General features: G+C 48.9%; 1 protein-coding gene across 1 annotated transcript in view; it reads right to left on the bottom strand.

Moving 5' to 3' along the window:
- Positions 1-518: 518 nt before the first annotated feature.
- LOC111849062 (transmembrane protein 163a) overlaps positions 519-25,826 on the bottom strand; it is a 38,005-nt gene continuing 12,697 nt past the window's right edge. The window contains exons 3-8 of the mRNA XM_023821588.2: positions 15,073-15,116; positions 14,718-14,809; positions 9,057-9,153; positions 3,954-4,065; positions 2,681-2,822; positions 519-2,471 (exon numbers count right to left, since the gene is read on the bottom strand). Of these exons, the coding sequence (XP_023677356.1) occupies positions 2,411-2,471; positions 2,681-2,822; positions 3,954-4,065; positions 9,057-9,153; positions 14,718-14,809; positions 15,073-15,116 (548 nt within the window). The 3' untranslated portion in view covers positions 519-2,410. The remainder of the gene's footprint in view (positions 2,472-2,680; positions 2,823-3,953; positions 4,066-9,056; positions 9,154-14,717; positions 14,810-15,072; positions 15,117-25,826) is intronic.

The following is a 25,826-nucleotide window of genomic DNA, read 5'->3' as shown; positions in this document are numbered from 1 at the left end:
AACCCCACCTCCATCAAGTTGGGAAAATACTAATGAGGCTGATCACACGTGCAGTCAGCTCATTAACATGCTCTGCATGCAGAGTGCAGTGATGTCCCAGCTGTGAGTGTGCATGTGTCTGTGCAAGTGTGTGTGGCTCAGATATACATTACATTGTGGGGACCAAATGTCCCCACAATGTGTTAAATACCTGTTATTTTCATGTTGTGGGAACCAAAATTCAATTTTATAGAAATCTGTGACCACAATCAAAAAAGTAAAAATACCAAAAGTCTTGTATTTTGTTTTGTTGCTTATGGTTAAGGTTAGGGCTGGGTGTCCGGGCTAAGGTCATCATGTTGGGATTAGAGTTTTCCCCATAGAAATGAATGGAGAGTCCCCACAAAGATAATTACAAACCTGTGTGTGTGTGTGTGTGTGTGTGTGTGTGTGTGTGTGCTTGGCCCTGGTTTACTTGTTTTATAACCGATAGCACAGGCCATCAAATTTTTTACAGTACAGAGACTGAGAGTTTCACAGCTTATTTCACAGATTTATACAGATAATGTGACAACGTCAATATTTAATATTTGCCATTAAATAAAAAATAAATTAGCCAAAACTTAAATAAAAACAAACATTTCTGCTGAAAATTATTTCCAAAAAGAACATAATTTCTGTACACAAGTCAGCAGTAATCCATTAAACAGCAGTTTCATATCACTGGATCATCTTCACAAAAGCATCAGAAAAGCAGACACTCTCAGCTGTATACAGTGACAGCAGACACTCTCGGCTGTATACAGTGACGGCAGACACTCTCGGCTGTATGCAGTGACGGCAGACACTCTCGGCTGTATGCAGTGACGGCTGACACTCTCGGCTGTATGCAGTGACGGCTGACACTCTCGGCTGTATGCAGTGACGGCAGACACTCTCGGCTGTATGCAGTGACGGCTGACACTCTCGGCTGTATGCAGTGACGGCAGACACTCTCGGCTGTATGCAGTGACGGCTGACACTCTCGGCTGTATGCAGTGACGGCTGACACTCTCGGCTGTATGCAGTGACGGCAGACACTCTCGGCTGTATGCAGTGACGGCTGACACTCTCGGCTGTATGCAGTGACGGCAGACACTCTCGGCTGTATGCAATGACGGTAGACACTCTCGGCTGTATACAGTGACGGCAGACACTCTCAGCTGTATACAGTGATGGCTGTGCTCCGGCCGCAGTCGGCGACATTAGCCAGTCGGCTATCTGCATGTGCTTGTTGAGTCTCCCCTGATAATGTGCCATATAAGAAACTGAGGGAATGTGTAAGTGCGTCTGAATGACCGGCTGTGTGAGGAAGCCGCCAGAAGGTGGCGTGCATTACAGTGGCTGGTGGGTAGCGGCCTCCGACCCACAGGACGACACGTCCTACGAGGGACTGCGACATCGAGCCAGCATGACGGCACTCAGCAGAACTCAGCAAGGTTCAGCCGCAACCAAAATAACTATATAAACATACTTCATAGATGGTATATGCCAGAGTCACCATATATACAAAATGTATTAATATCTAAAACAAAAGGTTATATGCATTCTGAAAAGGATCACTTTCCTGACCAGGTATTCTTGGGTTTTTCTGTTGGTGAAAATGCTGTGAAATTCAGACTGAGATTCCTGTAAGTCAAATTCTCTCTGACCCAGGAAATGTATCTGAATGACAGCTTCCTTAATGTCCTGGTGAAGGTCAACTACAAGCCCCACCACCCCCCAGAGAAATTATATCGAAAATGACCAAAATAAGCCAAGAAATTCAAAAATAATTTGTCGAATGAATCTGCAGAGTCCTGTGACAGCTTGTATGTGATAAATGTTTCAGTATGCAGGCTGACATTTTAGTGTCTGGGCTTGGTCTTAACATGCCTTCTTTACCTGTCCTACATTCAGGACCAAGCAGCATATATGCTGCCGGCCCTCACACAGGACTCTGCCCCAAACCCAAAACCAGCAAGAAGGGAAATCACACTAAACTTTTACAACCACTGGGGCACCGTTAAGAATAAAATCGAGACAGCTCCTTAATTTTGGGATATTATGTTTTCTTCTGAGTGACCTTTGTGCTTATCTTGACACACTGGTCTTTCAGAAAGGGGCCACTGTCATGCAGATGCATGAATGCCCCACTAGAGGGCACCACAGCTGCTCTGCCAGAATCAAAACACCTCTTCATCCCACCGTGGGACAGAAGTATGAAACTGCATCCCAGCTTCTTGCAATTGAAAGATTAAAAAGAGAAACACATGAGTAGGACTCTGCAGCAACAGAAGGCTGGCTTTGAACTGGGATACTGCTGGCAGCGTAACGTCTTTGTCCATTTTCCCGCTGGGACTTACGGACTGCGGGCCCAGCTGCCCCTAGGGGCCCGCTAGCCGCAGTCCTCTTACTCGAAACGCTCGTAGTTTCTCGTCTGTCTCATCCGCGGGATCATATCGACCAGCAGCCTATGGCACAGAAGGGAAACATTTAAAAACTCAGGTATCTGTTATCTGCAGTAGTATTTCACAGATAGGGGGCACCATTTGGACAAGCGTCCGAGCCTGGCATAAAACCCAAGGCCTGTGTTGCGCAGCAAGAGGCTAATAAGCAGCTCATTCTATATGCATATAGCTCAATTTTCTGTGCGTGCCGGAGATGTAAGGAAAATACGTACTTCACCCCATAGGCGAGAATGATAAGGCCGATGAGGACACCTGTCATCCCATCCAGGTACCACACGGTGGCGCTGTGTTTATAAACTTCAGCACTAATGAGAATGGAGAATCCCATCACACCGCCGACAAGGGAGTTGAAACCTGTGGAAAATCACACAGACGCAAACTGAGGAGTCAGAGCAGGACGGGGGAGAAGATGAGTGCACAGCCGCCCTGGGCAGGAGGGCTAGCCAGGGAAGACTGCTGTGAAATTCCCCAGCTGTCCTTCAGCAAAATGTCTGCGTACCTTTGGAAGTCATTAGTATGTCTCATGAGGCAACTGTAAGAACATGTCATGTTTTACTTCCGCATGTTCATCTCGCTACATGTGAAATGTCATGTTGAGCTGAGGCCAAGAGCAAACGATACTGGTTGCTAAGCGATATTTTCTCACATAAAAAGTGAGCTGCGTGACATTATTATACAATAGGAATGTGAAATTTTTACATCTTCAAGAGTGGCCATTGTAGTACAGCTTAAACACTCAACAAAAATGCAGCCTTGGGCAGGTCAAGGAGACACGTTTCACTCTACAAACTGGAGAAACACCACATCTCCATAGGCTGAGATGCTGCTTTTCTCCTGAACAAAATATTCGGATTTTCAAAAGGAGGCTTCGTGGCTGGGACTTGAGGGACACACTGGCTGGGTTTCTGTGTCCTAACTGGGGGTGCTGGTACCAGTATGAGTCAATACCAGCAAACTGGCTGCTTTGTAACTTTCCTGGGACAATAATATTGAGTGACGAGCAGCTGGAAAGTTCCATATGATGTGGAGGACTTATCGCCCAAATGGGGCTGTATCACAGTGAGCCCTAAACCTAACCCTAACCCTAACCTTCCCAGACGCTCGTCTTGTCCAAACACCTTTTTGTCATGAGTGAATCTTTGAGGTTGCACCTGTACTTCAGTCTTGCATTTCCTTGTGAAAAAAGGAATATATATATTTATTGATTTGCCTGTGAATCCCAGCTGGTTGCCTTTACCTCACTCCCCCTGCCAACCTTACAAAGGCACGCCTGACCCCCCCATTGCTGTCACTTCAGTACATGTGCTGTGAGTTAATGAAAGCCCCCTGTTTTCACCACCTGGGGGCGCCCTGAGCGGCCTGAAGCCCCGCCCCCTTTAGGAATGAACATGGGGAGTTAAGGGCAACTTCAGGAACTCAGCCCCGCTGCTGCCGCAAAGCAGAGTCAGAAGCAGAAGGTCGGAGTTCGTCGGGCATCTCGCCTACCGTCGGTGACGAGGGCCCGGCTGGTCAGCACCCTGCCCAGCATGAATTTGACGATGGCCAGGATGACACATGTGATGCCGCTGACGACCGAGACGCTGAACAGGAAGTTATCCTGAGGGAGAGAGAGACAGACAGAGCGAGGATCACTAGAGGCGACGTCATTATCCTTCAGGCTCGGCGGTTACCATGGACATGGCCGTGGACACATCCCTCATTAGAGTTGTGATATATGTCATGCTGAGTGAAGCAGCCTTTTCGTAACACAGGGTTGCAGATCCTATCATCACAGATCCCTTTGAGAGCTCCCCCGCGTGATCCAGATGCCTCTATAAGCCAGGCTAAATTCACAGCACTGTGGCAGTCGGGGGGGAGGGGGGGGGGTGGATGGAAGTGTGACATCCCGTCACGTCTCCAAGGGGGTGGTGCTGGGGTGTCAGAACCCAGGGCCACAGCTCTCTGCCCTGGTGTTTCAGGACAAGGGGATAATGGGCCATGGGGCTCGATGGAAGCCCTCCCCCAATCCGCAAACTCCTCCCCCAGGCAAGACTGACTGAATCTGCCTGGACTGAATCTGAATCCCTCATCACATCAGAGAGGAGCTCACTGTGTCCTGGGACAGTATGACGGCGGGAGTGCAGTGGGATAGGTGCTGTTTTGGGGGCTGTCAGTGGGCGGAGCTGTCAGGTGGGACCCAGTGACGAGAGAGGCTTACCTAAACCCCCACCCACTCAAACCCTCACTGGCTCAGCAGCAGAGTTTGTGCAGTGGTGTCGGCCAACGGGTGCACTGCACACACACAAAACTCTCATGTCTCAAGGCCCAAACACAGGCAAAGCAAAGCCGTGTTAAAGGGGCGTGCGCATGGAAGACCGGCCACCACAGACGAGGCTCACACTGACCGATGCCACTGTGTCCCTCACATGCTCCCGAACGTCACTACGCTGTCACTCCTGGCTGCTGATACTGTTTTGACACTGCCTGTCAACACACTGGAAGAATGGAGTGTATATGAGATTAATGAGGGTAAGGACTAGGTCCATCAGTTCATGCTGTCATGGAGAAAGGTGTTTATGCAGCATCCCTCTGCATTCACATACTACTGCATTTCCCCCAGTTCTGTCAGTATTAAGCTGGCTTGCAGAGCAGTTATTGAGAATCCAGACTTGTGACCGTCGCAGTAAAACATTGCAGGAAGCTCTGGGGGAAGCATTTCATTAGAATCGCTGCAATGAAGCTGCTTCGGACACGCAAGCATTCTATTCTCCTGTCCGTGCCAAAGGAACTGCGCAGGAAAGGGTCCCAGGTAGCTGCTGGTTTTTTGGAACACACCCCCAGTCCAAATGGTTTAGCATTCCTATGTGCCAGTCTACCGCTTTTTATCCAGCTAAATCGCTGAGCAGCTTGCGGAGCTATGCCAGGGCCCCCCGTCTCTGCTGCAGAGAGCATTCTGGGAGATCACCAATGCAGCTCCCGGCCTTGCTGGAGCCACGGAAGGCCATCGCGTCTCCTGCCCCCCATACAGAGTGTTCAGGCCCAGGCTTCAGGAGGAGCCTGATCTCCCAGAAGAGCTCAAGAAGCATTCCTGATGCGGCCCTGCAGTGCCGGACCCAGCCAGGCAGGTCTACATTCAGGCTTGGTGTCAAAGGCAGAGGGTCGTCTTTCATGGACGTCGCTACAGCTGTGTGTGATTCACTAACTGCCGCGTCTGCCTTGCCCGCCCCTCTCTGCCTGCCACACTGCCATCGGTTACGTGTCGAATTTCTCATATTTCCGTTTGTGTTTGGAAGTATTTCTCCGCTCTGTTCTTTTACTCACCAAGCCCGTATGCTGCCTTGTCATCAGAAATGTAGCACTTGCATTTGGGATTCCAGGAACATACGGAGAGATTGCTCTTATTGACGATGTGTTGAAAGGGACAATGTTTTCACGTTTCTGATTGAGCCGAAATGAGTAAGACCTTCTCCTGTCGCAAACAGACGATGCTGCGCGGAAACTCAGCAGAGAAAAAAGTTACTTCCCAGTTCCCCCATTTTTAATCAGGCACTGGTGAGGCTACCACACCTACCTTTCCCAGGACCTGGGACTGGACGCTCAAACCATCCAATCAGAGATAAGCTTCCGGCTACAGATTTTTGCGGTCCTTCCCCCTAACAGAGTGAGGTATGCATCCTAAAGGCTGATGTATATTTTTATGCTGTGACGTCCACAAGTGAGCATTTATACTTGTGCACTGGTGTGTCTGTTCCTCAGCAATTTCACGGGCAAATGCTAAGTGATGCATAGTTTTGGATGTTGCCTTTATTGTCTTTCCACCATGTGATATATTCAATTATTGAATCATGTAATTGAAACAGGAAAAAAAAAATCTAACAAAATTTCCATTTATCGAGTCCTACTTACATTTGTGCAGCTCCAAACTTCCCATGAATAAATTAAAAAATGTCCAGTCACTACAAAGTTACTTTTTTATGCATTTTCCTATCTAAAGTTAGTCTCTATACTACATGTGACTTTTTTAGTCTTGTGAAATACGAATAAACTTAACGGAGGTAAGTGAAATTAGCGCTGCCATCCTGGGGCCGAGTGTTTTGTAGACCTGTTTCTACAATACCTAGGGTGGGTTATTGACGGCTACATACTGTACTGTATACAGTAAGTAACGCTTTAGTTTCAATCAGTTATATTAGTTCACCTGGGATGTACACTTTCTTCACTCCCATAAGAAAATGAATGTTTTAGATGGACTCTGTGTTAAAACTAGGACATATTGTTGTATTTCAGTTATTTCTTGGGACTTCAGGACACATAACCTAAAACTGGGACTGTTCCGGTCAAATTGGGACAACTGGTCACCAAATACTCCAGGAAACAACAACTAATTCAAGTACCTTTGGACAAAGGTGCCAGCTATCAAAATAAACATCACACCCCTGTATGACTCTCACCGTATGCAGAAAGTTTCTTCTTTGTTGATTTAACACACAGTGGGTAAACCGGATGGGATTAGCTTCAGAAAACACGCTTCAGGACACGACACTTTCTGCACATGCAGGGCTGCCACTCGTACCTTGATTCTGCACATTGATATAATACCTGTTCATCATGTCAGAATCTGGCTGTTCTGTTAAGTTCATATTACATCCACTAAATTAGTGCTCTTTATTTACATCAGAAGCTGCTACAACAGGTCATTCAGCTCCCTTTCCTAAAGCCTACTAATTAGTTGTAACTGCTTAATTCTTTGATCTTTGAATGATCTCTTTTAGTAACCGCAGTGCACATCAGAGACACAGCAGTGCCTGATTTTAGATGATGCTTGCATGCATCCTCACTGGATGACCAGGGAGCTCCTAGATAAAGCCTCACGGTCGTCCACAAAAGCAGAGAACTTTAATGCAGGAAAAACTTTAATGAAGGCTGCCTGGTCCATTAGATACTCAGGCCAGAGCTGGAGACTAACTGTCTGTATTTTTTACCTTAAAAGCTGTTCGTTATAAAGAGCCAAAGAGGTTTTGCAGCAGACTGCTGGAGTGGTGATGCACACGTGTTCATCTTTGGTGACTCAAGTAGAGAAGCTTTCTGTCAGCTGCATTTTAAAACCGATCATGTGACCTGAATAGTAATAATCACACAGTAATTACAGATTTGGAATCGTACTTGTGCCATTAAAAGTCAAATTCTGTAAAAGTCGACAAAGAAGTTGCTAGCTAGTGGTGTTTTTGTCTGACTAATAACAGATACCGTGAGCGTGTGCTGCGCAAACTACATAGTTTGTGGTTTTATACCATTTTAGTGTTGGATATTTGCCAAAGTAATCTTGGTTACACGGCATTCTTGTTTCCATTTTAGGATATCAGCCTACAAACAATTAGTCACACTGCTATGTTTTACCTGAACACTGGCACGTATCACTGGAATATCTTTTTACACGGTCGGACACGGTCCGTTCAACAGATGTTTAGCAACATTACTACTGGTACTTTGGATATGAACTCGACCACACAGACATACGGCGCATTTCGTCAGTAAACGACGTGATGGCGCTATTCTGGGAGGCTGTGAATCCAGCCCCACTGAGACTCGCTCTCACCTAATCATGTAAGCGGGGGGGGGGTGGGGCTGGGGTGTTGCTTTGCCTGCGTGACGCCCGTGTCGCCTCTGAGGAGCCCGTGACTGAAATCCACACTGCTACAGAGGCGTTTCTCAGTTCGCTTCTGTAAATAGCGGTTCACGGGATCCTGTAATGAGCACCGCCAAGCCCAGCCAGAATAGCGGCTGGCAAACGTTATGATGTGGGAGCCACGGCAGGGTTAGGACCCTACGACATACTGTCAGTGCCAGCCTCAAGCTCTCCCATTCCTCTACTCATGGAAGTCGTGGATGGAGCCTCTTCCAAATAATCTGCGGTGGATGGAGGCAGATTCAGTTTTCAGTCATTTGCTCAGCATCTACATGGGTTTTCAAACCAGACCAGCTGAATAAATATTCCTGCTTCCTATTTGGCCCCTTTTGTCCAATCAGTCATCGAATTTTCCCCAAATACAAAAAAGTAAACTCATTCATAAATCTTAAGCTCCGGACTCTAAACAATATTTAAGGGGCAGTTCACCCCAAAACTGGAAAAAGATGTTTTCTAGGGACTTGTCTTGTGTATCCATGTGTTAAGTATCCGATACTGGCATAGAAATGTCAGGCTTCTCTCAAATATAATGGGACTGAATGGCATTCTTTTTGGGGTGATTAAAGTGCCAAAAAAATACATTAGAAAGTTTAACAGCAACATCTCTTACCAGAAATCATTACCCGGTTTCTCATGATAATTCACGGACTTCACAGACTTTGTAGTCAGGAACTATTTTCTTCTACCGAACTCCACGCACCGATCGTATCACTGCGCAGAAGATAGGAGCACCAGCACTCCGGCAATATCGTCTGCATAGCGTTACGATGCCCATTAAATATTTAAATAAACAGATAATATTAGTCAGTAAATTGAACAATCTCTACTGAAATAATCGTGCATTAATGACAACGGCTGAAGACTGCACTGTGTCTCTGTGTCTCCACATGGTGGCTTTGGCCTTCTGACGATCATTATCTTACCACTTCAGGAAGTAGCTTGGTGGCCAGGTCATGGATGGCTTTTCCCAAAATGCACACGGAGGACAGGATGAATACCACTCCCAGGACAACGCAGGCTCTGTGTGCAAAAGCAGGGGGGGTTACAGTATCCACCCATATGCTCTCTGCTGATACTTGAATAACACTGGGTGTGATTCTCTACAAGACTGTTTACAACGAAGCTGTTGCAGGGACTGAAAATAGTACTACAGGCACATACAACATCCACGACTGGGGCTCTGGTGACTGTCACATTAGGTCACCTTTAACCTTTATTCAGGGGTTAGGGTTCTGCAAAGAGCAAAGTATGCGGCTCCTCTTGAAAGGCCAACACCAAGAAAGCAGGCAGATGGGCACAGGGCGGGGGACACCCTGGATGGGATGCCAGTCCGTCACAGGGCACACACAACCTACACTAAGGGACATTCAAAGAACAGCTTTCAGCCCCTGACATGCTCCCCAGGTCGCCATAGTTACAAGTATTAGTGTTTTCCTGATTGTAAAAGATATTATTACATAATCTAAAAGACACAGGTGATTCATGCAAGCTGCCCTTGTAAAAGCTTATTTAGCCTCACCGCTGCTTATATCACAAAGGCTGTCCATTTCCCTTAATGGTGTATATAAACACCATTACAGCCATTTCCTTAATGGTGTATATAAACACCATTACAGCCATTTCCCTTAATGGTGTATATAAACACCATTACAGCCATTTCCCTTAATGGTGTATATAAACACCATTACAGCCATTTCCCTTAATGGTGTATATAAACACCATTACAGCCATTTCCCTTAATGGTGTATATAAACACCATTACAGCCATTTCCCTTAATGGTGTATATAAACACCATTACAGCCATTTCCCTTAATGGTGTATATAAACACCATTACAGCCATTTCCTTAATGGTGTATATAAACACCATTACAGGCATTTCCTTAATGGTGTATATAAACACCATTACAGCCATTTCCCTTAATGGTGTATATAAACACCATTACAGCCATTTCCCTTAATGGTGTATATAAACACCATTACAGCCATTTCCTTAATGGTGTATATAAACACCATTACAGCCATTTCCCTTAATGGTGTATATAACCACCATTACAGCCATTTCCCTTAATGGTGTATATAAACACCATTACAGCCATTTCCCTTAATGGTGTATATAAACACCATTACAGCCATTTCCTTAATGGTGTATATAAACACCATTACAGCCATTTCCTTTAAGGCGCCGTTCCTTCTGAAGTGCCCGATATGTGTTGCTGTGTGAGCAGCATGTTACCTGAAGTAGCAGGAGCGCCCCAAAGAGGCCTGAGTAGGTCAGGCTCAGCATTTAGCTTTCAGAGGTCTGAGCCCATGCTGCAGGCTCAGGAGCTGATTACAGGAGGCGCACTGTATCGCCAGGGCCATAGCAGGGGCAGGGAAACCCCAGCAGGTTCAGGGGGCCCAGCACTAAAGGGGCCCATCAATGCATCAGCTTACTGGCAGCCCTACTGGGGGGCACAAAGTAACGTTCTATCAGCAGCCCGAGAATTTCCCCGCATGGATTTGGGATCATCGCCAGCCCTCACCAAACCGACTCATTGACCAGAAATCTATATCACGGTATTATTTATAATTATATCGGTTTCACGGTATACAACGGTATTTTTTTTAAAGTATGACTGGGCGTTTACCACATTTTACAGGACACATTTTTGTTTTACAGTTTTGTATTGTTCCCACATTAACTATATTATTTTATTATTAGCCATTGTGCCTATCCACTACCTTAATGATAACATTCGGCTAACGTGTTTGTTGGCTAACTGCTTATAGATAAACAACTAATGTTAAGGTGTCCACTGGCCAAGTTAACATTTTTGATAAGTGTTTAATAGCTCAGTGTTGCTGGAACACAAGCTTTACTGACCTCGCAAAATTTCTCATAAGGACCAGGATGTCGGTCTTTAAGACCACAACTTTGTAGCACTGTCTGCATAGAGACTTATCGACATTCTTAGCCTTTCCATGCTCGTCTGCAAAATACTTCTAAACGGCACGTTTTTGGTTTTTTTTTTAACTAAAGCAGCTTGTGAAGTGCCTTCAACTGCAGCATATGCCATGTTTGGCCAACTCGGTATGTGTGTGTTAACCAGCGCGAATGGGAGGGTAGAGGGTATGCTGGGAGGGCAGGGGGCATACTGGGAGGGCAGAGGGCATACTGGCAGGGTAGAGGATATGCTGGGAGGGCAGGGGGCATACTGGAAGGGTAGAGGATATGCTGGGAGGGCAGAGGGCATACTGGGAGGGTAGAGGGTATGCTGGGAGGGCAGAGGGCATACTGGGAGGGCAGAGGGCATACTGGCAGGGTAGAGGATATGCTGGGAGGGCAGGGGGCATACTGGGAGGGTAGAGGATATGCTGGGAGGGCAGAGGGCATACTGGGAGGGTAGAGGGTATGCTAGGAGGGCAGAGGGCATACTGGGAGGGCAGAGGGCATACTGGCAGGGTAGAGGATATGCTGGGAGGGCAGGGGGCATACTGGGAGGGTAGAGGATATGCTGGGAGGGCAGAGGGCATACTGGGAGGGTAGAGGGTATGCTGGGAGGGCAGAGGGCATACTGGGAGAGTAGAGGGTATGCTGGGAGGGCAGAGGGCATACTGGGAGGGTAGAGGGTATGCTGGGAGGGCAGAGGGCATACTGGGAGGGTAGAGGGTATGCTGGGAGCGTAGAGGGCATACTGGCAGGGTAGAGGGTATGCTGGGAGAGTAGAGAGCATACTGGCAGGGTAGAGGGTATGCTGGGAGAGTAGAGGGCATACTGGGAGGGTAGAGGGTATGCTGGGAGGGCATACTGGGAGGGTAGAGGGTATGCTGGGAGAGTAGAGGGCATACTGGCAGGGTAGAGGGTATGCTGGGAGGGCAGAGGGCATACTGGGAGGGTAGTGGGTATGCTGGGAGGGCAGAGGACATACTGGGAGAGTAGAGGGTATGCTGGGAGGGCAGAGGGCATATTGGGAGGGTAGAGGGTATGCTGGGAGGGCAGAGGGCATACTGGGAGGTTAGAGGGTATGCTGGGAGGGCAGAGGGCATACTGGGAGGGTAGAGGGTATGCTGGAAGGACAGAGGGCATACTGGGAGGGTAGAGGGTATGCTGGGAGGGCAGAGGGCATACTGGGAGGGTAGAGGGTATGCTGGGAGGGCAGAGGGCATACTGGCAGGGTAGAGGATATGCTGGGAGGGCAGAGGGCATACTGGCAGGGTAGAGGATATGCTGGGAGGGCAGGGGGCACACTGGCAGGGTAGAGGATATGCTGGGAGGGCAGGGGGCATACTGGGAGGGTAGAGGGTATGCTGGGAGGGCAGAGGGCATACTGGGAGGGTAGAGGGTATGCTGGGAGGGCAGAGGGCATACTGAGAGGGTAGAGGATATGCTGGGAGGGCAGGGGGCACACTGGCAGGGTAGAGGATATGCTGGGAGGGCAGGGGGCATACTGGGAGGATAGAGGATATGCTGCGAGGGCAGAGGGCATACTGGGAGGGTAGAGGGTATGCTGGGAGGGCAGAGGGCATACTGGGAGGGTAGACGGTATGCTGCGAGGGCAGAGGGCATACTGAGAGGGTAGAGGGTATGCTGGGAGGGCAGAGGGCATACTGGGAGGGTAGAGGGTATGCTGGGAGGGCAGAGGGCATACTGGCAGGGTAGAGGATATGCTGGGAGGGCAGAGGGCATACTGGGAGGGTAGAGGGTATGCTGGGAGGGCAGAGGGCATACTGGAAGGGTAGAGGGTATGCTGGGAGGGCAGAGGGCATACTGGGAGGGTAGAGGGTATGCTGGAAGGACAGAGGGCATACTGGGAGGGTAGAGGGTATGCTGGGAGGGCAGAGGGCATACTGGGAGGGTAGAGGGTATGCTGGGAGGGCAGAGGGCATACTGGCAGGGTAGAGGATATGCTGGGAGGGCAGAGGGCATACTGGCAGGGTAGAGGATATGCTGGGAGGGCAGGGGGCACACTGGCAGGGTAGAGGATATGCTGGGAGGACAGGGGGCATACTGGGAGGATAGAGGATATGCTGCGAGGGCAGAGGGCATACTGGGAGGGTAGAGGGTATGCTGGGAGGGCAGAGGGCATACTGGGAGGGTAGAGGGTATGCTGGGAGGGCAGAGGGCATACTGAGAGGGTAGAGGATATGCTGGGAGGGCAGGGGGCACACTGGCAGGGTAGAGGATATGCTGGGAGGGCAGGGGGCATACTGGGAGGATAGAGGATATGCTGCGAGGGCAGAGGGCATACTGGGAGGGTAGAGGGTATGCTGGGAGGGCAGAGGGCATACTGGGAGGGTAGACGGTATGCTGCGAGGGCAGAGGGCATACTGAGAGGGTAGAGGGTATGCTGGGAGGGCAGAGGGCATACTGGGAGGGTAGAGGGTATGCTGGGAGGGCAGAGGGCATACTGGCAGGGTAGAGGATATGCTGGGAGGGCAGAGGGCATACTGGGAGGGTAGAGGGTATGCTGGGAGGGCAGAGGGCATACTGGAAGGGTAGAGGGTATGCTGGGAGGGCAGAGGGCATACTGGGAGGGTAGAGGGTATGCTGGAAGGACAGAGGGCATACTGGGAGGGTAGAGGGTATGCTGGGAGGGCAGAGGGCATACTGGAAGGGTAGAGGGTATGCTGGGAGGGCAGAGGGCATACTGGCAGGGTAGAGGATATGCTGGGAGGGCAGAGGGCATACTGGCAGGGTAGAGGATATGCTGGGAGGGCAGGGGGCACACTGGCAGGGTAGAGGATATGCTGGGAGGGCAGGGGGCATACTGGGAGGATAGAGGATATGCTGCGAGGGCAGAGGGCATACTGGGAGGGTATGCTGGGAGGGCAGAGGGCATACTGGGAGGGTAGAGGGTATGCTGGGAGGGCAGAGGGCATACTGAGAGGGTAGAGGATATGCTGGGAGGGCAGGGGGCATACTGGGAGGATAGAGGATATGCTGCGAGGGCAGAGGGCATACTGGGAGGGTAGAGGGTATGCTGGGAGGGCAGAGGGCATACTGGGAGGGTAGAGGGTATGCTGGGAGGGCAGAGGGCATACTGGGAGGGTAGAGGGTATGCTGGGAGGGCAGAGGGCATACTGGCAGGGTAGAGGATATGCTGGGAGGGCAGAGGGCATACTGGGAGGGTAGAGGGTATGCTGGGAGGGCAGAGGGCATACTGGGAGGGTAGAGGGTATGCTGGGAGGGCAGAGGGCATACTGGCAGGGCAGAGTGCATACTGGCAGGGTAGAGGGTATGCTGGGAAGGCAGGGGGCATACTGGGAGGGCAGAGTGCATGCTGGAAGCTTGTGTACACAGCACATGTGACATGATGGCATCTGTAGCCCTAGCCTCAGGTTGCCATTAGCAACACTCACTTATGTCTGCACAGTGCAGGAAAGATAGTAAACATTGCCCTTCTGGCAGTTTTTAAAGGTGGAGTAACTCACAGGAACCTGTAAGTGGGATCCAGATGGTCATATTACATCCATATCAGAATCTAGAGAGGCAGAGTGTGTAGAGTCACATGACCCTGGCAAGCGAGACGATAGACTGGGTCTCACATCGCACGGCCCCCCTATATGTCAGCGCTGAGAGGGAGTGGGGGGCTCTGTACTCACATGTACTCTCTGTGAGCTGAATGCACGGCGGCCGCGTTGCTGTAGCGCCACAGCACGATGATGGAGGACAGGACGTCCAGCGTGGCGTCAAACTGAAAGCCAGAGAGCAGTTTGTTAGTGAAATGCGGTGCAGGGCCGCACTCCGCTTACTACACAGGTAAAATAAACCCCAGATAAAAACACAGCCTCTGAATTTTAGTGCTTAGCTACATTTCAACCACATATCAGCCTGCCTGTGTTCACATGCGCGCCCTCATTGCCCATTACCATGGAAACCCCATAACCGACTTCTGACAGCAAGCCGGGCCTGATCCTGTTACCGGTTAATTAATTAACAAGCGGCTGAGGAACTTACAGCAAATCCGAAGGCAGAGGCGCTGTGTCTCATGATGGAAACAGCTGGAAAGGAAAGAGAGCATCACTCAGTGAGGGCAGACAGATGACGTGAGTTTCACTGTCCCCCAGACAGCAGGCACATCGCATCGCACGTAAACTAACACGCGTGAGTGCCACGTGACCGCAGCACGTCCACAGCAGAATGAGCGTCCCTCACTGATTATCCTGTAGGTCAGGGGTGGCCAATCTTATCCACAAAGGGCCGGTGTGTATGCAGGTTTTCACTGCAACTCCCTAATTAGGTCACTAATTAGAGGACTGATTGGCTGAACAGCTGACCTACAGGTTATCCCAAAAACTTGCATACACACCAGCCCTTTGTGGATAAGATTGGCCACGCCTGCTGTAGGTGACCGGAGAATGACTTTCAGGGTCTCGGGGGAGGGACCTGTGGAGTAGACGCACTGGGTCGGCCCCAGACCCCACCTCTCACGCGTACGCTGATCGCCACATGGCAGGATAAATATCTCATGCTACACCAGCATCTGTATGCGGCGCCCACATCGCATCTGTGTTCCTGCACCGTCCCGTCATGTTCAGACACAGCAGCGGGTGGGAAGACGCCGACTCCTGCCAGCGATCCAGACATCGGGCCCAGAAAGCAGCCCTAACACAGCTGAGAAACAGCGCCTCCCGCAGGTGCCACCCAGCAACTCCAATCACAGACTACAGCAGTGAAGGTCCACTGGAGGTCTGGGTTCAGCTCTAACATCATCTTCATGCTTTATGGCACCACACACTAACAATAACAAGTTTACTGAGTTTAACAGAATCCAGTTCATCCCAGCTGCCTCTATCTGTCTTCACCCTGCACACAGTGCTACCCACCCCCCTGTGCTACTGTCGCCCCCCTCCAGCCATGCGTGACCGTGACCGTTATCTTCGGGGTCATATACAAAGAGCGGCCGTGATTCCTTCTGCCACTTTCTGGACTCTCTTGAGCCAGAGGGATGGTTGTCATGGCGACAAGCATAGCCCTGTTAACCAGACGACGGCTCCGAGTCCAACGAGCGCCTGAACTCAGAAGAAAGATGGGGTTCATTTTATCACCTCGCTTTCTGTTTTCTCGAAAGAAGCACCAGACATATCAGGTTTAATGCAGCCTGAGCAGGATGGTGAAGAGGAAGATCACCGACCCTGATGCACTTCAAAAACCATGCACCGGTCAACGGCATCAGACCTCAGAATGATACCAGCGGACACTGGGCCAGGGTCTGTCCCACAGCCGCGTCCCTCAACAGCAGTAACTGCTCTGCTAACAGACACTTTGCACTTGAATGTGATTTCGATTGTGGTAATGAAGAATTACCTATCAGAGATGCGTATCAGAGATGATCTGTTTGCGTTGGGTTTCCCATCACTGCAGAAGCACTGCGTTAGAAGGACTCCCCAGGGGAGGTGACATCACAGCCGGGCCGAGAAGAAAGTGCAGCTTACGCAGGAAGGATCTCCACAGCGAGAGACCCCACTGCTCACACACCACCGCTCACACACACCACAGCTCACACACACTGCCGCACACATCACCACCTCACACACACCAACGCTCACACACATGTCAGTGGGGGGGAGCCCCACCGTAATGTGCGTGAGGAGCGTGCAGTGGGGGCGAGCCCCACCGTAATGTGCGTGAGGAGCGTGCAGTGGGGGGGAGCCCCACCGTAATGTGCGTGAGGAGCGTGTCAGTGGGGGCGAGCCCCACCGTAATGTGCGTGAGGAGCGTGTCAGTGGGGGGGGGCCCCACCGTAATGTGCGTGAGGAGCGTGCAGTGGGGGGGAGCCCCACCGTAATGTGCGTGAGGAGCGTGTCAGTGGGGGGGGGGCCCACCGTAATGTGCGTGAGGAGCGTGCAGTGGGGGGGGGGGCCCACCGTAATGTGCGTGAGGAGCGTGCAGTGGGGGGGGGGGGCCACCGTAATGTGCGTGAGGAGCGTGCAGTGGGGGGGGGGCCCACCGTAATGTGCGTGAGGAGCGTGCAGTGGGGGGGAGCCCCACCGTAATGCCATAAAAGAGGCCAACAGAGATTGAATAGGCTCTCCCCATTTACAAGACACAGAATGGAAGTATCAGTTTGCCGCAAAGCTACTGTAGTGAAGTCTAACAAAGTCTTAAATATCTTAACTATGGATTCTATTTTTGAAACAAAAACAAGAAACGAAGACCATGCAAAGCATTTTGTCAACACGACTGTTATGTTACATAAAACTACTTGGAGAAGCAATATCACACCTCCATTTCTGTATTGTGCTCTTCTGTGAAGAGGGAAGGCCAAGAAAAACAGGGCTGCACTTCAACGTGTCGGGGAAGCGGCCATTTTAGGCCACTAAGTGTGAGTGTCTGCGTCACAATGTCCTGAAACATGGGGAGCAGTTTGTCAAAGCCAGAATGGCACAGGTGTGTCTTACCGTCCTGGAGAATACATGAGGACATTTTGTATTATGGGTGCATGAAACAGAAAATAATGGCTTGCCTTTTAAAGATGTACAGCTCAGGAAAAAATAAAGAGACCGCCATATTTAAAAAAAAAAAAATATTTTTAAATCCTGCTTTAATCCTGGTTCTGCTGGCAGAAGGCTACACTGCAATGCAGGCTGCTTCCAGGCTCAAAGCTTCTATGACAGCAGTACACGAGAACAAGGTGAAGCAGGAGACACTGGCGATAACCAAAAACCAGCCTGGCAGAGAGCAGAAGCAATTTTCTAATGCCAGAGATGAACATCAAATCATCTGACAGTGCCTCATAAATCACAGGATGACCTCAATCGACCTTCGAAAATAATGAGAAATATTAAGTGGTGTGATATGCACTGCTAGGACAATTCATAACAAGTTCCTACAAGCAGGACTGAAGACCCATAAAGCAAGAAGAAGCCCTTCATGAATGAGAAGCAGGGAAGAGCCATGTTCGAGTTTGCAAAAAATGTATATTTTACACACGTGCATACCCATTAATTAAGTAATGAGTGAAACTGAAAATTTTGCTGTGGTCTCAATTTTTTCCTGAGCTATATTTCCTTAGGCTTTTATACAATATTCTATGTTCCCTTCAAAGCACCGAAAGCTCTTTGTTAGCCTGTCAGAAATCGACTTGATGCTGGTGCCCAACGCTGGGTTTGGCAAGGCTCCTGAGGTCCGTGTCCGGGGCAGGACATCAAAGCACTGACAAGACAAAGACACAGCGACGCCAGGGGGGCGTGGATGGAGGGAGATGGCATGACACGACCTGTCTTCCTGTCAGGCGGCTGCATGCGTGTGCGTCCGACACGGAATCGTAAATGAGGAGCACAGAAGGCAGAGAAACAGCGGCACACAAGCTGTCAGAAGTCAGACGCAGCTCCCCTATGAGGAATGGCGAGGATGACGATTTCCCCACTGCCGTTTTGAAACCCCGCGAGGAGCAATTAAAATTAATTCCGCCGTATAGGCTGACGGCTTAGGACGGCCGTGCTGAATGAGCTCTGCTCTGCCCCGAACCTTCTGTCAATGGATTTCCTGGATTTCCTGGAACCGCTAGCCTGAATCTGTGATCTTCGTGGCTCAAAGTGTTGTGAACCAGAGCAGAAAAATAACAAGGACACAGGTCACACACTTAGCTACATCTACCGATCTTAAAACTACGCGATCGTTTCCAATAGCAAAGGCGACAGTCGCTTTCCTGAGGGCAGAGGGCATCATGTTTCCTGGTGTAGAACTAGCTCTTATTCGAAGGCACATGGGATAATCATTGCACACTCCAGTCTGCTGTCCTGTTTAGCTGCTAGAAGGAATCATCAAATTACTAAGGATTATAACCTGTAAAATTATAACACTATAAACTGCTCTTCCTTTCATACAGCCAGGGCTGACATTGAAGACACTGTATCAGTTCTTATTTGACTGTGCTGCAGTTAAACCATGTTTCTCTATGTATCTCCTGAGACCAGACACATAGCTGTTACAGTGGGTTGCTCAGCTGCACCACGATGACTTCTGGGGGAACCTTTTTATCACCTTGGTAACACAGAAGCTCTGTCATAAACTATGAAGGGGGGCAGGTCCATTAGTGACACCCATGCAGGCAGGATGCAGCACCATGGTCCAAAGGTGAGTCAGAGAAGCACTGCTTCAGCAGAGTCGTCTGGGCCTTGCGGATAGGTCCAAAGAATAACTGTTCCGTCTAGCGTGTCCGATGCAACTATGCAGCACTGAACGATTTCTTTGTGAAAATCCAAAAATTCCATTCCATAAACATTTAAATTTAATATTTGACTTGGATAGGGTGGAATTCAACAACTGGAAAACAATGGAAGTACACTAGTATCTGAGAGACATTGAAACTCAGACACACTGGCTTCAGAAGCAAACCCTGCACAGGCCGTGGAAGATGGTTCGGAGGTTTCAGCTTGGCAAACAAATCGTTATGCAGAGACATCTGCCAGAAGTACAGTTAATAGCTTCTTCTCGCGAGTCGGTGATTTGCTGAGATGCAACGAGTGGAAAAATGGATTCATTCTTAATGAAATCCCCCAGGAGCCACATGTGTGACACCTTCTGTTTCCTCTCCTACAGCCGTGCTCGTAGCAACTTCCAGCACAGAATGAAACTGTTTGTTCCTGCAGGTCAACCCATCCTGCCTAGAAAAATAAAACTCTCTTTTCTTGAGCATCTAAGGACCATAGTGAGAATCCCTGTACTTCTCAGCATGATGTCCAAACGTAACCTGATGTAGGTAACTACCAAAATAAAGTGACTACCAGAATCAGCGTGCTTCTCAAATCTGCTGTGATTGGCCGATGTCTGGAGCTCTACTGGGATTTAGCACCAATGTCTGGTGCCTGGGGAGTATGTTTAACATCATCTTCATGCTCATCAACAAATTCCATGACCCCACACGCCCTAGAGAAAACAGCACTGTCATCCTGAAACATTCCACCCTTCACCAGTATAGGCCAGTATAGGAATGCTTCACTGTGGAATGATCATGATGCCCAAATGGTTTAGAAGTATTAGCATTTACTTTCCCTCTTAATGGGCTGAATGGGCCTCATTCATGCCATGAAACTGCACTCTGCACCACTGCAGAGCTGCCAGATCCCTACACCGCGGGAGCTAACAATTCAGCCCATAGGTTACTTTTGGCAGTCACTGCATATTCACTCGTCTGCTTGTTGAGGAGGATGACTCATCTGACCATATGACTGCAAGTCTGTGTTACACTTTGTTAGGAAATGGGCATTTTTAGATATAATGAGGGCTTTATGCACTAGAATGCAATTCAAGTATTTATCCCTGGGAAGCTGTCGACCTGCTGTCCTTAATGTGATTCAATGCTTGTGCTTGTATCCAGTGTCATACTTAACTGTCCGCATGTCATTACACACATAGTGCCAGTGAGGTAAGTATCGTCGTCAGGAGTGTCCGCGTGCACTGTGCCACTGCAGCCCAGATTTTGGGTCTAGTGGACTTTTTGGATAGTCAGATTGACAGTCTGCTGGTCTAGTTGAATATCATGGCTGTGTACATGCACCGACTGGGACTGTCTGCGTCTCCGGACATATATATGCAGAAGTCCTCACCCATGATCACACGTGGATACTAACAGCATGCAGAAAAGTGAAAAGTACACTAGGCTTTAGTTTTCCGTAGTTCAAGGTTACTTATCTCTGTTGTCTTGCATTCTACACCAAGGCATATCAAAGCTAAAAAGTGCTTTTTTGATATCCGTTGTGCATAGCTGATGATGTCTTTCCTTCATCCCTCCATACTTTCACAAATATTTTGATCCTCCTGAAACATCAGAAGATTGAGCATCTGTGTCCCAACCATAGCAACAGGTAAAGTACAGGGCTGCTGGACACCTCCCTAGCATGACGGCATAAAAATTGCACAGCACGGAAGTACCTCCTGTCAATATCCATACCGGATACCCAGAAGAAACCCAACAACATGGGAGAACCGTCAAGCTCCACACACCTAAGGCAGGGGTGGAGACTTAAATCCCAATCCCAGAGGCAGGAGGCAACAGTGCTAATCCCTGCAACACTGTGCCACTCCTATATTCAAAATACTTAGCTGGTTGGTCTGTATTTCTATGTACATATTAGTAGCATAACATGCACGTAAATATAGATCAAAGTATTGCCAAGTATATTCAATATACATGGCAATATACTCTGATGTAGGCCTTTATGTACTTGCATGCTATGCCACCAATACACTATATTAGCTAAAGTATTGGGACATCTGCCTTTACACACACGAACCTTAATGACATTTCATTCTTAATACATAGGCTTTAATATGGAGTTGGCCCATCCGTTTGCAGCTATAACAGTTTCAACTCTTCTGGGAAGGCTTTCCACAAGGTTTAGGATTGTCTTTATGGGAATTTTTGACTATTCTTCCAGAAGAGCATTTGTGCGGTCAGGCACTGATGTTGGACGAGAAGGCCTGGCTCGCAGTCTCTACTCTAATTCATCCCACAGGTGTTCTATCGGGTTGAGGTCAGGGCTCTGTGCAGGCCAGTCAAGTTCCTCCATACCAGACTCGCTCATCCATGTCGTTATGGACCTTGCTTTGTCCACTGGTGCGCAGTCATGTTGGAACAGGAAGGGGCCATCCCCAAACTGTTCCCACAGAGTTGGGAGCATGAAATTGTCCAAAATGGCTTTGAATGCTGCAGCAATAAGAGTTCCTTTCACTGGAACTAAGGGGCCAAGCCCAAGCCCTGAAAAACAACCCCACAGCATAATCCCCCCTCCACCAAACTCTACACTTGGCACAATGCAGCCAGGCAGGTACCGTTCTCCTGCCAACTGCCAAACCCAGACTCGTCCATCGGATTGCCAGACAGAGAAGCGTGATTCGTCACTCCAGAGAACACGTCGTCACTGCTCTTGAGTCCAGTGGTGGCATGCGTTACACCACTGCATCCAACACTTTGCATTGCACTTGGTGATGTAGGCTTGTATGTAGCTGCTCGGCCATGGAAACCCATTCCATGAAGTTCTCTTCACACTGTTCTTGAGCTAATCTGAAGGCCACATGAAGTTTGGAGGTCTGCAGCTATTGACTCTGCAGACAGTTGGCGACTTCTGCACACTATGCGCCTCAGCATGCGTTGCCCCCGCTCTGTGATTTTACGTAGCCTGCCACTTCACGGCTGCATTGCTGTTGTTCCCAATTGGTTCCACTTTGTTGTAATACCGCTAACACTTGACCGTGGAATATTTAGTAGCGAAGAAATTTCGTTAACAAATTTATTGCACAGGTAGCATCCTATCACGGTACCACGCTTGAATTTACTGAGCTCCTGTGAGTTATCCATTCCTTCACAAATGTTTGTAGAAGCAGTCTGCATGCCTAGATGCTTGACTTTATACACCTGTGGCTACGGAAGTGATTTGAACACCTAAATTCAGTGATTTGGATTTTGGCAATATAGTGTATGTACATACAAACCAACCAGCTGAGGCATATTACTCACTTAACAAAACAATGCATTCATCCACTTTAGTTCTTGGAGTAAATCATTTGTGGCCCCCTCCCAGGGCTTTCACAGGCCTTCCTGAGAGCTATGACTCTTCCTCACCCTGGGGAGGCGCTACCATGTTTCAAGAACTATTTGAATTCCCAAAAAAGCTACTCTGGGCATGATCACGGCAGGCTGCAGCACCATTACCCATCACCAGCAACAACCGTGATCGCCTGCTTCTTTGAAAATGCCGGAACGTAATTTAATGTAAGCATCCGGGTGGCTGATTAACTTGGAATGCAGGTCAAAATAAAGCAGTCCAGTCTGGCGATTCAGCCAATGAAATGGATCTTTTGTGGTTTCTCTCCGTCAGAGGGTTTGTGCTGCAGAAGTACTGCACCGTGTCAATAATTCTCTTTGTGAACCTTCCCACTGGCTGCGCCTGTCATTTCGAGTATGGTGCCCCCTGGAGATGGCTATAGACATTACATCGATTATAAATGAGGGCAGACCTACCAGCTTGTGTCACATTTTACCTCTAATTCAATCCCTCCAGTAGCAGCCCCAGCAGGACCAGCTTCTCTGTAAGTGTTTATGACAGCAACCACGGAGTAGCTGCTCCCAAAGCAGCCCAGCACTTCACAGTCTGACCACAACTGGAGAGCTTTAAGCACTGCAGTACTCAGAGGCCCTGAACACCAACACTGAACGCTAAAAGGCTTGTAGGGAACCCCAGCACCTTCATAACCGAGCTATACTCCGACTGCGCAGAGCCGACTGCACGATGCTGCCAAGCCAGCCCTGTGACCCGTGACAGAGACAGCACGACCCAAAGCACGTCTGCGTGTTTGGGGATCACTGTGGACACTGCTGTTGTGATCTTCGTGTAACCCAACACAGAGGTGCAAGTTAGCAGAACCAAGTGAAGTCGACACGACGATGCCATTTCAACCCTCTCTGCTACCAATCTCACCATGACATGTAGCTGCATTCTTCAAGTAGGACTTCGGTAATCTACATGAATATGTCTGCAAACGTGGAGGAACGTGCACATAACTCAAATAAACGAGACCAGCCCATCCCCCGTGAATAGTGCAGTATTTATGAATGCGGTATTACAGTCGAGGCTCCCAGTCGCATCACTTATGCAGGCCATCCATCTCTCCCAAAGGCTGCAAGCGATACCGGGCTCCAGCACAGGTCTCATTTGTCAGCATTTCAGCTGTATCAACCTCGAGCCAAAAAGGTCTTTACAAGGCTGGTCTGCAGTGGGACAGAGGCAGACATCTTGTTCCTAGGATGATACACTGGACATTAATTAGCTTCAAACTACAGAAAATTAGTTTGTGTCAGAGCAACAAGAAAGATAATGAAAATGGGGGTTTATTAAGAGGGTGCTGAGTACAATACAGTGTCAGGCAAAATAGCACACACTGAAGTACACCCCCGCAATGCCTTCAGTCCTGTGCTCTTTGGCAGAGAGCCTCTCCGGACTTGGACCTGGGTTGCAGGCTGCGAGGTGCTAAACGGAACCCAGAACTGAACCAGAGCCCAGAGAATGAACCAAAAGTCTGAACCAACAACAAATCCAAATCACAGAACTAAATTAAACCTCAGAATGAAGCGATTAGAAACACATTCAAAAACCCACCAAGCAAGTAGGAAGAAGCAAATCGCAAAGCTGAAGAAGGAGCCGCTGCTCAGGACAAGCCTAAATGCGCTGATGACAGGGATGGCTGATCCCACATGCAGGTCATTGGCAGGTGGGCGGGGCCATGGGTAGGTGGGTGGAGCCACTTTGAGGTGGGTGGAGCCATGGGGAGGTGGGGGGGCAGGTAAGTACCAAACTGGATTCTCAGTCAGATGTCACACTTTGATTGTAACCACACAGCAAGATATTATTCATTAAATAATTCATTAAAAACCTACATGTATCTCATTTAAAATTGAGTATATAATAGAAATTTACAGTTCCACAATCTGAAATGAATTTATTTGTGTTCAATAGCTTGTGAGGGGTTAGTCTATTAATAAATGCTCAGCATAGTTAGAAATTCTGGACCCCTGACAAGATGTCATCTTGGGCTCCCCGTGGGGAAGGGGGTGACACCCCCCCCAAAAAAACAGGGTTTTAATATTCCCCAAGTGTAGAAATTATAATTCTTCATGTTCAGGTGCCCTATAAATTGCTGGGCCCACTCCATCTGTCAGAGCATCATGTCAGATAAAAGTGACTTGTGACTAAATAAGTAATATTACATTTTGATGTTCGTTGGTTTGCCTTGAAAAGTCGTTTATAGATTGGCCTGATAAAATCTTATAAAGAAAAAGTTAAAGGCTAGATGTACAAGCGTAACCTCTGATTATAGGTCCTGGTTTCCATCAGCACCTTCAGAAAGAGCTGCTTTGTGTCAGACCAAGCTTGTGAGTTCAGGTGACCCTCATAAGGGTCTTGAAAGTTCACTGCCAGTTATGCAAATTCACTCTGTTTCCCCTGGTCAGGCTGAACAACCATCACGCTTGTAAGGTTTCCACCACTGGGCCGTACTGTTTGGCATGTCTAGTTCCAGTTCCCCATCTGGTTCCACATGTTCTGAAAACCTACACTGCTGGATGTGTCCTGCAATGTGGCAAAATGATTTTGTCAATACGTGACTTTATAACAAGACATGATTTCAGACAGTAGCTTGATGCAATGAGATGCTGCCTACAATCTACCAAACCCAATGTGTGAGATGCTATTGGAGGATCCCCTCTTTTCAGAAGATGGAGGTGCTGGGTTCCTGGAGTGACGTCCAAAGGCGGCCACCGTTCTACATCTGCCTGTTCATTCAGGGGAAAAGAACGTATCGACCGCCGCCAGACGCAGCACAAACGAGTCCGCCACGCATGAGCGCAGAATGTGCCGCTGACAGACTGCTAATTGGCTCATGCGAAGGCTGCAATTCGTCTGGGGGCTTGGGGTCTGGCAGCCAGGCTCGCTCGTACCCCAGCACCCCCACGCACCAGCTCATGCGGGAATACAGAGCACAGACGCCGTCGGATTCTCACACCCACAAAGTGATACTGTGTGCACAGTGCCTTCTGAACCAAGCACCGTAGCGCTTCCGGAAAATTCCCCCGGGTGGCCAAAATCGGCATGGAGCTCATCGGTTTGCAGTACTCAGCATATACTGGGTTACAAAATGTTTACTGCTGTCCCCGATGCACTTTCTCCAACTGTCATTTTTATTCTTTTGATCGTACCCGGAGGCTATAGCTG

The sequence above is a fragment of the Paramormyrops kingsleyae genome, chromosome 16, assembly GCF_048594095.1.
Source record: "Paramormyrops kingsleyae isolate MSU_618 chromosome 16, PKINGS_0.4, whole genome shotgun sequence".
Lineage (NCBI taxonomy): Eukaryota > Metazoa > Chordata > Actinopteri > Osteoglossiformes > Mormyridae > Paramormyrops > Paramormyrops kingsleyae.
Note: the sequence above shows the minus strand (reverse complement) of the source record. Positions and strands in the feature narration are given on the sequence as shown.